Raw genomic sequence first — 13,953 nt, forward strand, 5'->3', positions numbered from 1 at the left:
ATGGGAAAGGGAAAAGGAGAGGGAGAATAGGAAGTGGGCAGGATACCAGCCTGACAAGGTGAGAACAGAAGCATTGTAGAAGTTTCTACAGGGAGTCTCATGTGTGAAACATTTGCCTCAGTGGTGTTACAAAGAGGTGCTAAAAGAATCTCTAATTTCTCACTCTCTCTTCTACTTTCCATCAAGCAGCAGAGAGGCAGAAGCATACTTTTTAATCATGGTGCTGTCTTTTGAGAGTGGGCAGTGAGGAACACACAAACTCAGGACACCAGCAGGCTCTTTGTGAAACCCTCAGGTCTGTGAGGTCCTGCTGAAGGCCAAGCAAAGGCCAACCCAGCCAGCCCACTGCCCTGGACACAAAGTACTTACCCAAATCAAGAGCTGTGCTAACACCACATTTCCTTTCCTGCATGCCAAGTGGAGGGCAGTGCGCCCATCACCATCTCCGCAGGTCTCATTCACCTCTTCGCGGGTCCCATGGGCAAGTAGCAGGATGACCGTCCGCAAGTCCTCCTCAGCTGTAGCCCTCAGGAGATGCTGGCCCAGAGAAAGCTCCAGGCACTGCAATGGGGCAAGGAAGAGCTTCTGCTCATATTTTGCACGTATCCAGCGCTCTTTTTCTTCCCTAGAGAAACCAAAGGAGACAGGTCATTCTAAACTGCCTTTGCTCCCTCCAAGTGGTGGCAGTTGGGGTACCAGCATGCTAGCAAACATGAGTTAACCAATAGGAAAATTATTGTCCCTTCAAAATTTTTGCAAGAAAGCCCTCACAGGAACAGTTCATCCAAACCTTATCTTTATAATATGTGTCCCACATCTCATCGTTATTGAGCAGTATTAGTGCAGTGCCCAAGAAGCCCCTTGGTGGATGCCACGAATATAGGCTTCTAAGACCATAACAGGTCTTAAAAAACCCGGGGGATGACTCAAAGGCTGGCATGAAGTCAGAGCTAGAGCCTTCACCCTTAGGAATACCAAAGACAAAACAGGCAGCCTTCATTCCAAAACATATTACAGAAAGTACATCAAATTTCTGTGTCTAAGATCAGAAGTAAGCAAACATCTGGATTTGTATTGCAGACTTGAAAGCAAACTTTGAAACACACTGTCTTCCTTACAGGGGTGCTTTTTCCTTCTACAAATTGAGTAAGGTTTCCAATGCAAAAGGCTTATGAATGGATGGATGGTTCCTTTGTTTGTTTTTCCAAAATTAAAACCACCAAAACAATACTTTGAAGCACCATTTCCTCCTGATATGTCAAGGAACTATCAAAAGCTTTCTGTATGCTATTAGATTACAGGAGAACAAGGACTACAAACAAGTCCCTCAACTCTCCATTAAAAAAATTACCATACAATTATATGATCTAAGAGATCTAGCCACAGACAAAGTCCCATTTAGAGGTACCTCAGGTAATCTGTTTGGCCTGTGAAAGCCATACACATCACCTAAGCCAGGCCACTTGTTACTGGTGACAGATTTTCTCCTCTGGAGTACAAAAGGCAAAGCTCTGTTTACGCCTTTCAGCCGTGTTTACACTACTCCCAGTAATCTAGTGTCAGGTTAGCCCTAATCTGTTTTTAAATACTTATGTAAACAGACCCTTCCAACAGCAAATCTGGATTAGTTTTGCATCATTTCCTGGTACATGTGGAGTGACCTTGCTGTGACCTCTCTGCATGCTTTCAGGCACAGCTTCCCAAAGCATCCCCTTCTCTACCCCAGCACAATTTAACTCACCAATAGGTCCAGGGCTGCTTCCTGGTGGTTTTTTTGTTGGGTTGTTTTGGTCTGGGGTTTTTTTTTTTGGTGGGTGTGCTTTTTTTTTTTTTTTTTGAGAGAGAAAAAGTGCAAACACAAAATCAACCCAAAGAGTGCTTTGCTTAAATCAAACTTTTGAGTGACTCCTGCAAGCTAAAAGACACACCAAAAAAAAAACCCCACAACCCAAACATTTGAGGAAGTGCAAATTAGCCTTTGAAGGCAGGATCTGATAAGCAGAGTGTCATTTCAGGTATTCCAGATGGAGAGAAGGAAGAAAAGGACTTGTGTTACTATTGCATCCTTAACTCACGTTTTTTGTGTTTGTATTTTTCTAACATAAAAAACAACAAACCAGAAACAGAGCCAGGAGGAGGATAAAGTAACATGCAATTATTTACAATGAATGGGCATTCCTGCAACACTGCAACAGTTCTACTTCCACTAACCATCTAGAGTATCCTCAGGAATGTTTAGCTAATATCTCCTCTGTTTTTCAAACGTGTAGAGATATTGAGACTATAACCAACATATCCACTACATATTTAAAATGTGCCAGACTGAAAAATGAAGGGATCCAACCTCTGCTATGGTAGACATCAGAGCCTACGGAACTTATTTCTCACATGCCCATACACCGTAAGGGCAAAAGATATCACAGGCACGTAAGTAGTAAGAATTTTTTAGCCTAGTCAAGAGTCTGCAAATGAATCCCACATCTCCCCCAAACAATCTTTTGAGTGATAATAACTTTTGGCTCCTGTTAAAAGCATGATTACCATGTCTTGAAGACCCTTTTTGTTTAGAAAACAAGCTGTTTCTACACAAGTCTCCCACTTCTAAGCACAATTCACCTTAAAATGTAATAGTGACACTACGATTGTACTGCCATAGAGACAATAATTGCTACACCAAGGCAGAACTTTTCAGAGCTTTAGGCTGCTAATTTGCAAATCCATCAGCACAGACCTTGCATTTGCTTTGCATAGCATGGGCACAAAGGCAATCTTGCTGTTCATGTGAGGCTGCAAGACAGCAGGCTAGACACCAAGCAGCCGAGTTCTGCTCAGGTTTATCCTACTGCCTCAAAAAGTTGGGTACAAACCAAAAAAACCCTAAAAAAGAAATCTGACATGAAGGGGAAACATGCTGCCACCAGCATTAGTGATGGAAAGGATGTAAATGGGCCCTTCCTTAAGGCACCCTTCTGCAGCATGACCAAGTGACCAACTCTACATTTGGAGTCACATTAAGGGTCATGGTGAGAACAGAGCAAACACTACAAACAAAAATGAGGTGTTTTAAAAGCCTCAGACATTTGGGGGCAGCACGTCACTGGCACTGGCTATTGAGTGAGATTTAGGTCTTGCTCAACGGTACAAACTGGGCACAACAAAGATATGCCATTAGAATTTCCCTGTAGAAAACAAAACTTTACCACAGAGGCAGGAGGAAAAGCATGCTTGCCCATGCCTCATGGAGAGCCAAAATCTAGAAGGGCTGTTTTTCAAGGAGTATCTAGAAAGCCAATACTCACAGACATCCTCCTTACACCTCTGGCACAAACCATTTCATTTTGAGTGGGAAGACCTGACTACTTTACTGGAAGACAGCTTCAGCTCTGCCACTTGCATTCATCTTGTAAATCTCAACAAGAAGACATAAATACTGTAATTGTTGCTCTGATGCCCAAATTTCACTTCTGGGATCCACAGCTTGTCTTCGTTGAGGTTTCATTTCCCCCAAGGAAGGCCAGTCCAAGAGCAGAGTTGTCAGCAGTAGATCACTTAACCTCATTGCCATTCCCTGGAGGACCACTGTTCACATCCCCTGTTAGCTAATGAGCTAAAAAATGAATTATTGGAGCGGTCAGCAATAAGCAGGAAGAGGAGGCACAGTGTTTCATTTCAGCCAGCACTGACATACCTTTAAATAAATCAGCTGAATAAGAGCATGAGGAAATGTGAGGAAGAGCAACTAATCAGGACAAAGACACTGAACCAATCCCTAAAAATAAAGGAAAAGTGCATCAGCTAGTAAATATTTTCCTCACTTTTTTCTCTTAGCCATAATCAACTTCCACTCTAAATGACCTCCTCAGCCACAGAGACTTTCAGCCTTAGTGGTCAAAGCCAAAAGAGGACTCTTTTACAGAACTTAAAAAGTCCAATGGAATTCTTTTCTCAGGACCAGATTAAGGCCAGCGTGCTAGAAAAGCAACATCGCCATGCGCTTAGATGATGCCTAATGCTGGAGAATGTGTGAGCTGCCTCTTCCTCATCTGTACTATGATGACTTTTCTTCAGTGATCATGCCAGATGTTGTTTTTTAAGGCACAAAGGAATTAATAGATTGTAAACTCCTAGAAAAACCTAAAGATCACACTTTCTTTGAGCCTTTTATCTCTGAAGTTATGCATGTAAACCCTGAGTACTGATAAAAACTTCAAGCCTCACAAGGGCCAGATACAACAGAGCAAGGCTGCAAAATGCTCTGTGGCAGCAGGAGAGGAGTGAGCCAGTAAGCTTTGGCCAAAAAATGCCACCAAGTTCTTTGCTGGAATCTCCATCACTAGTGAACTCTAAGCACACACAGTGGTGTGAATAATGAAATCTCTGCCACCGCAGCAATACTGTACATAGGTAAAGGGTTATTAGAAACAGATGAAAATTTCAGTTCTCAGTTTATTTTGATCTAATTAGGTGCTTGCTTCTCAAGATAATGTCCAATTATTTAAATTACTCTGCCAGCCACATCACATCATTATTATCTGGAAACATAAATACTGGGCACTGGTAAGGGAGAGGGCTAACTAGGTAGCATGTGAGCATGCAAAAAGCAGATTTCCTTAGAGCATAGATTTGTTCCAGGAGCTACGCTGTATTCTCCATTAGTGGGTTTGCATCAGAGATGCTCATCTACGAGCTCACACCCTACATAGCTCAGCCCCACAGAGTGCACTGATTGCCTCTCCAGCCTTGGTTAAACATGTATGGTTTAACACCCAACAAATAAGAGCAGGAGCACATCACTTGCGTTAACTGTCCATTCTGCTCCTCACTCCCATTCACCTTTGTCTTCAACTTCCTTTGTCCCTCATGTATACTTGGTGGAGAGGCATAAAAGGCAAACACAGAAAGGATGTGCAGGGTGGAAATCAAACTCATGTTCATACAGCAACTCAAAAGCGATTGTGCAGGCAATGGCATGTGGATGGAAAGCCTGAGAACTTGCCATGAAAATTCAACAGCTCCAGTGCAAGAGCAGCCTTATCCTTACTAAAGAGGCAACACGGATAACAAAAATGTTGTGCTGCTTGCTTGTTATTGAAAATTAGTCATCACTTGTTAAAAGGTTCCATGAAATTTTGAAAGGTTACATTAAAAAAGTAACGGATAGCAGGTATTTACCGTGGCAGAGCATGGATTTCCCACCATCCCAAATACAAGCAGGCTGGGTTGCAGGCATTTTGAAGTGAAGTTTTATCCTTCATCCTTTTGACGACTCTAAAAAAAACACTTTTGAAATTTATTTTTTATCTTTTCCTCTTTCTTGCTAAGGAAAATAATTCTGTAACTGAAGTGGCCTCAAAATGGTCTCTCTAGCATTGCTGTGCAGGTGCTGTGCCTGTGTGTTGCCATTTCTGCTTGCTCACTGAAGTACAACTGTTCAACATGGGAGTAACCTGGCCAGCGCAGCAAGAGCACTGCCAAATTTTCTCTCCTGTTGGCCAGCTGACAAGGTTAATGTGTCTCTTCCAAGAAAATGAAGTAGATCTAACCCCCCATACCTCCCAAACTCCTGGAGAGTGCCAGAATTTGTCATTAGCTTCATGGTCTAGCATGCAAGAAGTATGCATCACCTAATGACCAGTGCTCGGCAAGCAGTTGTGCCAGGGCTTGCCGTTTAAACAAACCCTTCGTGATAGCCCCCCGGGCATGAGATAAACGGCATGGCTTTGGATTGAGCTGGCAATGCAATGCTGGCATGGGTAAAAGAGAAACATCGATGAGGGGGATATGGGATTGAAATGTTGGGCAAGGTTCATGATGTTTTTAATTGCAACTAGCAGAGGGGGGAGATGAAGAGAAGGCAAGAAGAAAAGGCTAGCAGCAAGGAATTTCCAAAGTGTCTTCCTGCCCCAAGCAAAGCAGGAACTGGGAGGAGAGGCATGGAAGACGAGCTGGGAACAATATGCTAAGAAAACACAGGGGCTTCCTCTCTCTGCAGGAGAAGACCCCACTCTATTGCAAAGTAAGTGCTTAGCAGTTCACTGCTTCCGAGCATGCATGCCTTCTCTCTCCGGCTGCGTTGCTAAGGGGGAAGGCGCACAAACCCATCGGGGATATATAGGTCCCTGGCAAACAACAGGGCTCCAGACAGCAAACAAAGACTGATAGGTATTTATTCCTTAATTACGAAAAGCTTTTAAGGAACAGGCCACTGTAAATCCCGCCTGCTGAGGAAAAGGACCAAGATTTATGTGTGCTGGGGCAAAGAGGAAATAAATATCTCTCTGGCTCCTGATCAATATTATGAGTGTTTTGCCAACCTAAAGGGTGTTTTATGAGCTGTAAGGACAGAAAAGGACCATTAATAATTAAATAAAGTCAACCTATTAAGCTTATTACTTCTTGCAAGTTAAACATCCCTGACGGACGAAGACCAGCCCTATAGGAAAGCTACAGATAAGCCAACCCATGTCTTGACTCTGGACCAGGGTTCTCCAGATCAGCAGCACAGTAACCCAGCTTGGAAATGATGTAATTACTGTCTCTGCCAGGGAAGTTATCTGGCTGAGGACTGCATTCAACCTGCTGTTAATCCTTCACATTTTTGTCCACCAGTGAGGAGAGACAGAAAATTCAGTGCCATAAAAACAGGCCAAGCTTACCTCTCCTACCACCAAGCAACGAAACCAAAACACCAGTCCCAAAAGACACAAGAAACATGCCCAAAGCCCTCCTCATCTTCAGGAAGCTGTTTTCTGAAGCCCACAGGTCTAAGATGGAAAGAAAGCCCTACTGTGCATGACAGACAGAGATCACTCATACGTGCAGAGCTCAGTGTGCTTCCCAAATTAATCATCTCTTGCATGACACTTACCAGTATAATTATAATTCAGATTCAGCCAAGCTTCTCCACTTTCTTTGCCCTCTCTTCTGACAGCACACCCCTACTAGGGCTCCAAAAAAGCTGTTATTCCTGCACTTCCAGGTTAGCCTTCCAGCAATGCTATGGAGTAACTGGCAGCACTCCCTGAGGTGTTAAGACACCTGTGGGATTTATTTCTGTACAACATTAATTACCAGCCTGGCCAAGGCACCAAGGTTTACTGACTTCAGGCTGTTTAGATAAATATCCTGCAGCTGTGGGCTCCAATACATCATGTAGAATTGCAGCAAGTCCATGTTTTCATTGCACAACACTCAATCTAATGATTTTTAAGGTATACTCGATAAAATACATCACACCTGAGGTTTACTCCATATAAAGTTAAGCAAGAGCTATGAGACCTACAACGGCAGGGAATACTGCAGGTGCTATGAAAAGGCTTATTAAGTTGAGAATAAAGATTGCAAGTGTGACAAGTGTAAGCCCTGCAAGACAGTTAAACCTTTTCTCAATAGAAATCCAAGCTTTTTTGTTCTGTGCAACTACAGTCCCTAGAGATTTAACAAAAAGCTTGAAGAATGCCACAAATTGTACTTTTCTACTAACCCCCAAAGCCCCTGAATTTTTTTTTCAACGGTATTGCCAGCCACATTTAGGAGGAAAAAAATGCCAACAATGGTGAAATGTAAGGGTTTTAAACACTTATATTGGTGAAAACATTTTCAAAAGCACTGTGAACAGCGAAGGAAGACAGATTTCTGCTGCAATGTGCAAGGAGAGACCTTAATGAAAACCTGGAATACCGCAGCCATGAATGACCACTCCCTTCCACCCACTCTCTGCTGACCAACAGAAAAAATACTGAGTTCATGATCCGATTCCTTTTACCTATTGATGTACAATCACGAAACACCCCTGTGAAATTTAAACCAAGATGTGTCACTGTGCTGGCTAACCCCAAAAAAACAAAACCAAACAACAAAACCCCCCAAACTAATAAGTGAATTACCGGTGTATGGTTCTAGACAAGTATGTAGACTACTTCCATTTCTGGAGTGGTCAACCTCAACCACTGGGCATACTACAAATATTACATAAAATAAGCCAAAAGCTGCTGTACAACAGTTGCATGGAGATGCTAAAACCAAGGAGCATATTTGTTTCTTGCTTGTTTGCAGTAACACATATATATATGCAGAGAATATTAATTGCAAACATGTATCTAATGCATTTCATTATTCATGTGTAACCATACTTAACCTGATGTCTTAAGTGTATAAATCAAATTGCATTGTGCCAGTACCTAAACGCAGACTGGAAATTTCAATTTACAATTTGATATACAGTCACTGAGGTTAGAAGATTCCATTAATTTGCAATTTGCTAACACTAACTTCCTCCTATAGGAAGGCTACGTTTAATGCAATAGTATTTTAAATATAGCTCAAGAAATCATTGTGAAGGGGGAGGAAAAAAAGTATGTAAAGGAAAAAAATATGAAAACTCTATTTGAAATCAATTTTCACACAAAAACACGGCAGCAGTTTTGAACAGATAATGGAACTATAAATGAACTTGTAAGAAATATTTTGTGGAAACGAAGGCAGTCTGTTATCCTGGTTGTTCATGTCTACAAATCCAGCTGTTTTCACCCCAAACCAGGCTTCTGCTTTCATCTTCATATTAGAGGAAGCCCTTGTGCAGTATTCAAAGAGGGGGGAAGTGACATATAAATATTTCAATGCATAAATCTCAATAATCTGTGCCAGGTGAGAGACAGAGCGAGGTAGCCAAGTGAGGTTCCCACAGACCCTGAGTAATGTGGCATGTAACAGGGACGTACATCAGCGATGAGCTTTCCAGTGGCTCCTCCCGTGCTGCGACTATCACAGTGCATTAAGGATACCATAACAGTCGCTGATGTGATCTGCTTTGGAACGTATCACATCATAAACAGATGAGAGAAGAGAAATGGAGCTTTTCCTCTGCTCATAATGCTGTAAGGTGGGGAAGTAGCATAACTATGAGTGCAGCCATGTCTTATAAATAATGAGGGGCTGGGGGAAAACCTCCAAGGTTTACCCAAAGGGGTGAAAAACTTGCAGTGCAGACATTTAAGACACCTCAAATGAGAGCTTGTTTAGCATGCAAAGGTGGCTTCAGTTATCCAAAATGGAAAAAAAAATAAAAATCTATTGTGGGCTGCAGAATGGGAATACAACCTTTACCCAAGGAGCAGGAACTGGAATAGGACAGTCCAATCACAGTGCTTTACAAAGACCTTTGGACATTTCCTTGATAGTTTTGATCCTTCATTGCCAATAACTCCTATAGTCTGGCTTACAACAAAAAACAAAAGCCCTTTCAGGGCTTCATTCCAGCAGAAGCACTAATATGCTACTGCTTGGAGTATTTGAAGAAAAAGAATCCAAACATTACACTAAATTTATATAAGACATAAAAGCCAAAGTACAAGTAATCAACATTGTATTTGAGCATAGACTGTGAAGAAAAACACATTTGGAACAACAAGCAAATAAAAAACACATTCTTGCTCCATACAAGTCAGTAGTGAAAGGCAGGCACCTTTGCAGGTGAAGGTCCAGGAGTCTGGGAAGTAGCTGGACCATCCCTGTGGGCAGAATTTCCATGACCACATTCTTCAGAGGCTACAGGGATCTCTGATCTCCCTAGTGACTTGGAGGTCTCCCTTCTGCTCCCTTTACCTTCCAACACTTCCTTATTGATAACTCCAATATATCTCATATCTTCCTCTTCCCCTTTGACACATCACCCCCTCTCCACCAACACACACTTGGCTGTTCTAACACACTATCTCTGATGGTTACTACTTCATCTGTTTGGCCGTCTTGTACTTCTCATTGATGCTAAAGACTACAGAAATCATTAATGTCCTCAGGCTTTTCCATTAGTTGCATTTTTTTCAATGACTATTTTTGTTTAGTAAAAATGATGCCTGTCTTGGCAAGTTAGATCTCCTAAGTGATTCTCTCCATTCAGCAAGTGATGAGACTTCCCCCTATCTCCCTTTCAGTGGTCTGCAGGTGCTGGACGTCTTTTTAAAACCACAAACCATAAACCACAAACCACAATTAGTTAAAAGCTATTGGTGGATCAGCTTACATTTCTGAAAAAGCAAAGGAGATGAAGAGAAAAGAAAGATTTGAGAAAACCTCAGTAGTTAACACTCACAGAAAGAGGTTTCCACTGTACCTAAGGAAAGAAATCCCCAACAGTGGTTTTTTTTTTTCTTGCTTATTTTCAACAATGGGACACACAACAATAGGGTTGCCCAAACATACCCCAAAATGTGAGGTTAGAAATGGACTCAGCTTTCAAAAGACACTCAAAATGCTCAAGTACTGCTGAGGCATTTCCAATTGCATACCTCTGCTTATTAATCACTTGCAAACCTTTAGGCTTTTATGATTTACAAGCCATATGGTTGGTGTTTAACATTGGGAAACCCACATAAAACCTGAGAGCAAAGAAAATCTACACTGGAGATGCCTGGTGAAAGTGACAGCAAGTTCCACTTCGAGAGCATCTCCAGAGAGAGGTGTGCAGGGACTTTAATAGTTGTATGCCAGAATTAAAGCCAGAATTAAGGAATTAGAGCCTCTTGCCCAAGTGCTCTCAGTGACTAAGTGCCCTCTCTCTTTCAGCTACTTCCCTGAAATTCCTCTTCAGGACACATTTGGAAATGATTAAAAAAAGATAAAATATCCCTAATCTGTTACCAATTAGCAGAAACATGTGAATATTATTGTCTAATTTGTGACTCAATCTTAAAAGCAAAGTCACTGAAATAATTACATCGGCTTCTGAATATTTCTATTGTGCTCCTGGGTATGTCCTCTTCTGCTAGATATGGCCCAGGGCTGAATGTACCAATAAGTACATCAAAGCCCTGAATGTGAACTGCCAAAAAATTGCAGTTTCTGGTTTGTGGCAGCTGTAGTCCAAGGGCTGCCAAACTGATTAGTTACCTCATAATGGTCTTAGTGCAACTTGGGTTTGCTGCAAGGAGGTGAGAAAGAGGAATGAGCAAAGGAGGATCGAAGTTTATAGAATCATAGAATCAGTAAGGTTGGAAGAGACCTCAAACATCATCAAGTCCAACCTGTCACCCAAGACCTCATGACTACTAAACCATGGCACCAAGTGTCACATCCAGACCCCTCTTGAACCCCTCCAGGGACGGTGACTCCACCACCTCCTTGGGCAGCCCAAAGTTGAACAGTAAACAGACAGTGCTCAAGTTGTCCACCACAGAAGCGACCGATTTCCAGCAAGTTGCTGATGTACAAGCTCTGAGGCAGGGTTTAAAAGAGCAGTGCTGTAGGTAGGCTTCTTTTTAAAACCCAGATGTGGTGTGACTTGAGTGACTAACTCCTGAAAATTGGTCATTTCCTGGTGGTTAGCAGGAGAAGCTCTGCCAATGGGAAAGCAGAAGCTGCTAATAAATTTATAGTGCGTTATATGCCAATTAGACCCCTTCAGCCCTTCAAGAGGCAGCACCACCAATCAGGTTCTCATTCCACAAATGTACTCTTTAGAGCTGATCTCATCACAAATCAGTCCTGCATTTAAAGTGCAATTCTCATTAGCGTTACCTGGGAATGCACTTGTGGAAAAATGCAAGTAGGTATTTTTCTTCTCCCCTCTAAGTGTCGCTCCCCAATGCCTTGTGCATAGTTATTTGCTTCTTGCACACAGCCATGTCGGAACTTCAAATGGTAAATAATCATTCTGAATACCACATTAATTCTGCATTGAACCAGATTTATTACACACGTCATACCTGGAAGTTTCACCGTCATTCACAAGCCAGTTGTGAATCTCTTGGTTAAATTACATCCTTGTATCTGACCATGCACCATGCAAGATTCTATCAGTACCGTCACTCAGAGCAGACCCCTCAGCTTCCCACCTCATGACATCCACAAGTGTTAAGGCACCTGACACTGCTTATTTGGGCATTCAGAAAATGGAAAAATACAGAAACAGAGAGAAATAAATAGTTTGCACTGTTTAGCATCTTCAGTATAGTATGGATCTACGTTAAATCTCTCACAGCTTAAACCACATCTTGTCGCTTATAGACTGCAAGCAACATTGTGGTTTGGATGCTTAGCAAAGCATCTTTGCCTTCATTTTCTGCTGAACAAGGCTAGAAACAGATTTTAGTTTCAGTTTTGTAGCCGATGGTAGTGCAAGGATGCCTCCTGCTCAAGAACACAAGTCAACTTGAGTAATGCATTTTTCTTTTCTTTTCTTTCTCAAACTAGTTTCAGACCTTGGAGAAGTACAACCAGAAATATGACCCAAGCTGAGACGGCCTCTGCATGTTTTGATTCAAAGTTACTCCAAAAACGTTTTCTTCTCATCAGCTGCTGCAGCATGAGAAGGAACAGCAGTCATATGATTGTGGCTCTGAGCACTAAGAGATGCTCCTATGAGGCCTCAGAAAAGGGCCACAGAATCTCCCAAGTCTGTGACAACAAGGACAGACTGCTACAGTCATTCATGGTTCTTTGTCCTCCTCCTCCTCCACTGGGATGTGCAAGAGCATCCAGACATAGTAGACAGGGCTGGAAGCTCACTTAACTGCACCTCCTCAATAGACATAACAACCATGTTATGCGGATATAAGGAACAGGAACTCTACAATGTAAGAATTACTAAAGCAACCTTAATTTCCCTGCTCCCTCTCCTGTGCAGCTAGGTGTGGTCACAGTAGGACCAAATTTTGCTTGCCAAACTGCCCCTGCCCCTATTCATTTTACATTTTGTGGAGACTCTTTACAAAACCCCAACATGCTAGGAAGAGCAGAGCGCGATGCCTCAAGCCTTGGGCTGTCACCTGCATCTTATTTCTACTTAACCTCCTAAATAACGTTGGAATTCACTTTGTCCCCTGATGGGCGCTGTAATGAGAACCACCTGTCAATCACGGCTCCATTAGCCTGGACAGACTTTCACTTCCTGAAACAATTTATTAGATTCCCAGAAGCGAATGGATCCTCTTTTGAGCTGGGTTTTTTGGGGGGAGCTATTCAGCAAGAGCGGGTCTCCCTTCTGTTCCTGCTGAGCGGTCATTGTTTACCCCGTTTGCTCATGAAAACGGTTTCCTGAGTTGACCCACCTCTTCTTGTCCCGGGCAGGCCAAGTGTTTGCCAAAAACTTCTTTGGACTGCTCAGTTCACCGGCGCTGTACAAAACCCACCAGCTGTTTCTAGCCACTGGGGCAGGGGGAAAAGCCAATCAGACTGTTAACCCCTTCCCAACAAAAGCCCTCTGCAGAAGAAGGTCTGCTTGGGTTGGGTGGTTGGTTGCATGCAGAAAACTGGAGGGGTGTGAGCTCATCATCCTTACAGCAAAGGAGTAGGATTCTGAGGTAGCTCCCTCTTACTTAGGAAAGAAATATCTGCTCTCATTTAGCGTGAAAACTAAATATAATTTTGTCTTCCTCTTCCTTTCTCTTGGTTACACTCAAATTGCAGCTCAAAGAAAAATCTTACTAATAGAGGCTAAAAGCACTTTGGTTGAAACATTAGCTTTAAAGGAGTATTTTCATTTCCCTGAATGTGTGCAGTCCTTACGAGGTTCATTTGCAATGCGCCTATCTGTTTTGATGAGATAATAAAATGTATTTTATTTAAAAATGCTTCAATTTTCCCCCAAAGGAATTTAAATGGTCAGTTAATCTTTCTGCTTCGGAACAACCCACTGAGTAAATAAAAAAGGGCTCAAGATTATATAAACCGATTTTTTTTTTCATTCCAACACTGGTTTTGAAGACTAAAATCCAACTGTACCTGAGCATCGGCTCTATGCCCTTTTAGTATAAATCAGTTTAACTTTTAGCCTGGGAAAGAAAAAAAAGTGGAAACAAAATGATAGTTATCTCTAGCCTTCTGTGATGCTCAAGTCAATAGTAAATGGAGGGACTCGTTAGTGCCGTAGTGATCCAATCAGGATGAAATTATGCAGTCATGTAAGAAATAATATCTATTAGGCTAATTTAATCAACGAATACTTTACAGATGAAT

At 42.2% G+C, this 13,953-nt stretch overlaps 1 protein-coding gene across 10 annotated transcripts in view; it reads right to left on the minus strand.

The window, feature by feature from the left end:
* AGAP1 (ArfGAP with GTPase domain, ankyrin repeat and PH domain 1) overlaps positions 1–13,953 on the minus strand; it is a 400,655-nt gene that overhangs the window by 9,072 nt on the left and 377,630 nt on the right. For all 10 annotated transcript variants that reach the window (XM_068138082.1, XM_068138079.1, XM_068138077.1 and 7 more), the window contains one exon: positions 370–625. In XM_068138082.1, coding sequence (XP_067994183.1) covers positions 370–625 — 256 coding nt within the window. The remainder of the gene's footprint in view (positions 1–369; positions 626–13,953) is intronic.

Source organism: Melanerpes formicivorus, unplaced genomic scaffold, assembly GCF_026170545.1.
Source record: "Melanerpes formicivorus ecotype bairdi unplaced genomic scaffold, bMelFor1.0.p_v2 SCAF_5, whole genome shotgun sequence".
NCBI classification, from domain to species: Eukaryota; Metazoa; Chordata; class Aves; order Piciformes; family Picidae; genus Melanerpes; species Melanerpes formicivorus.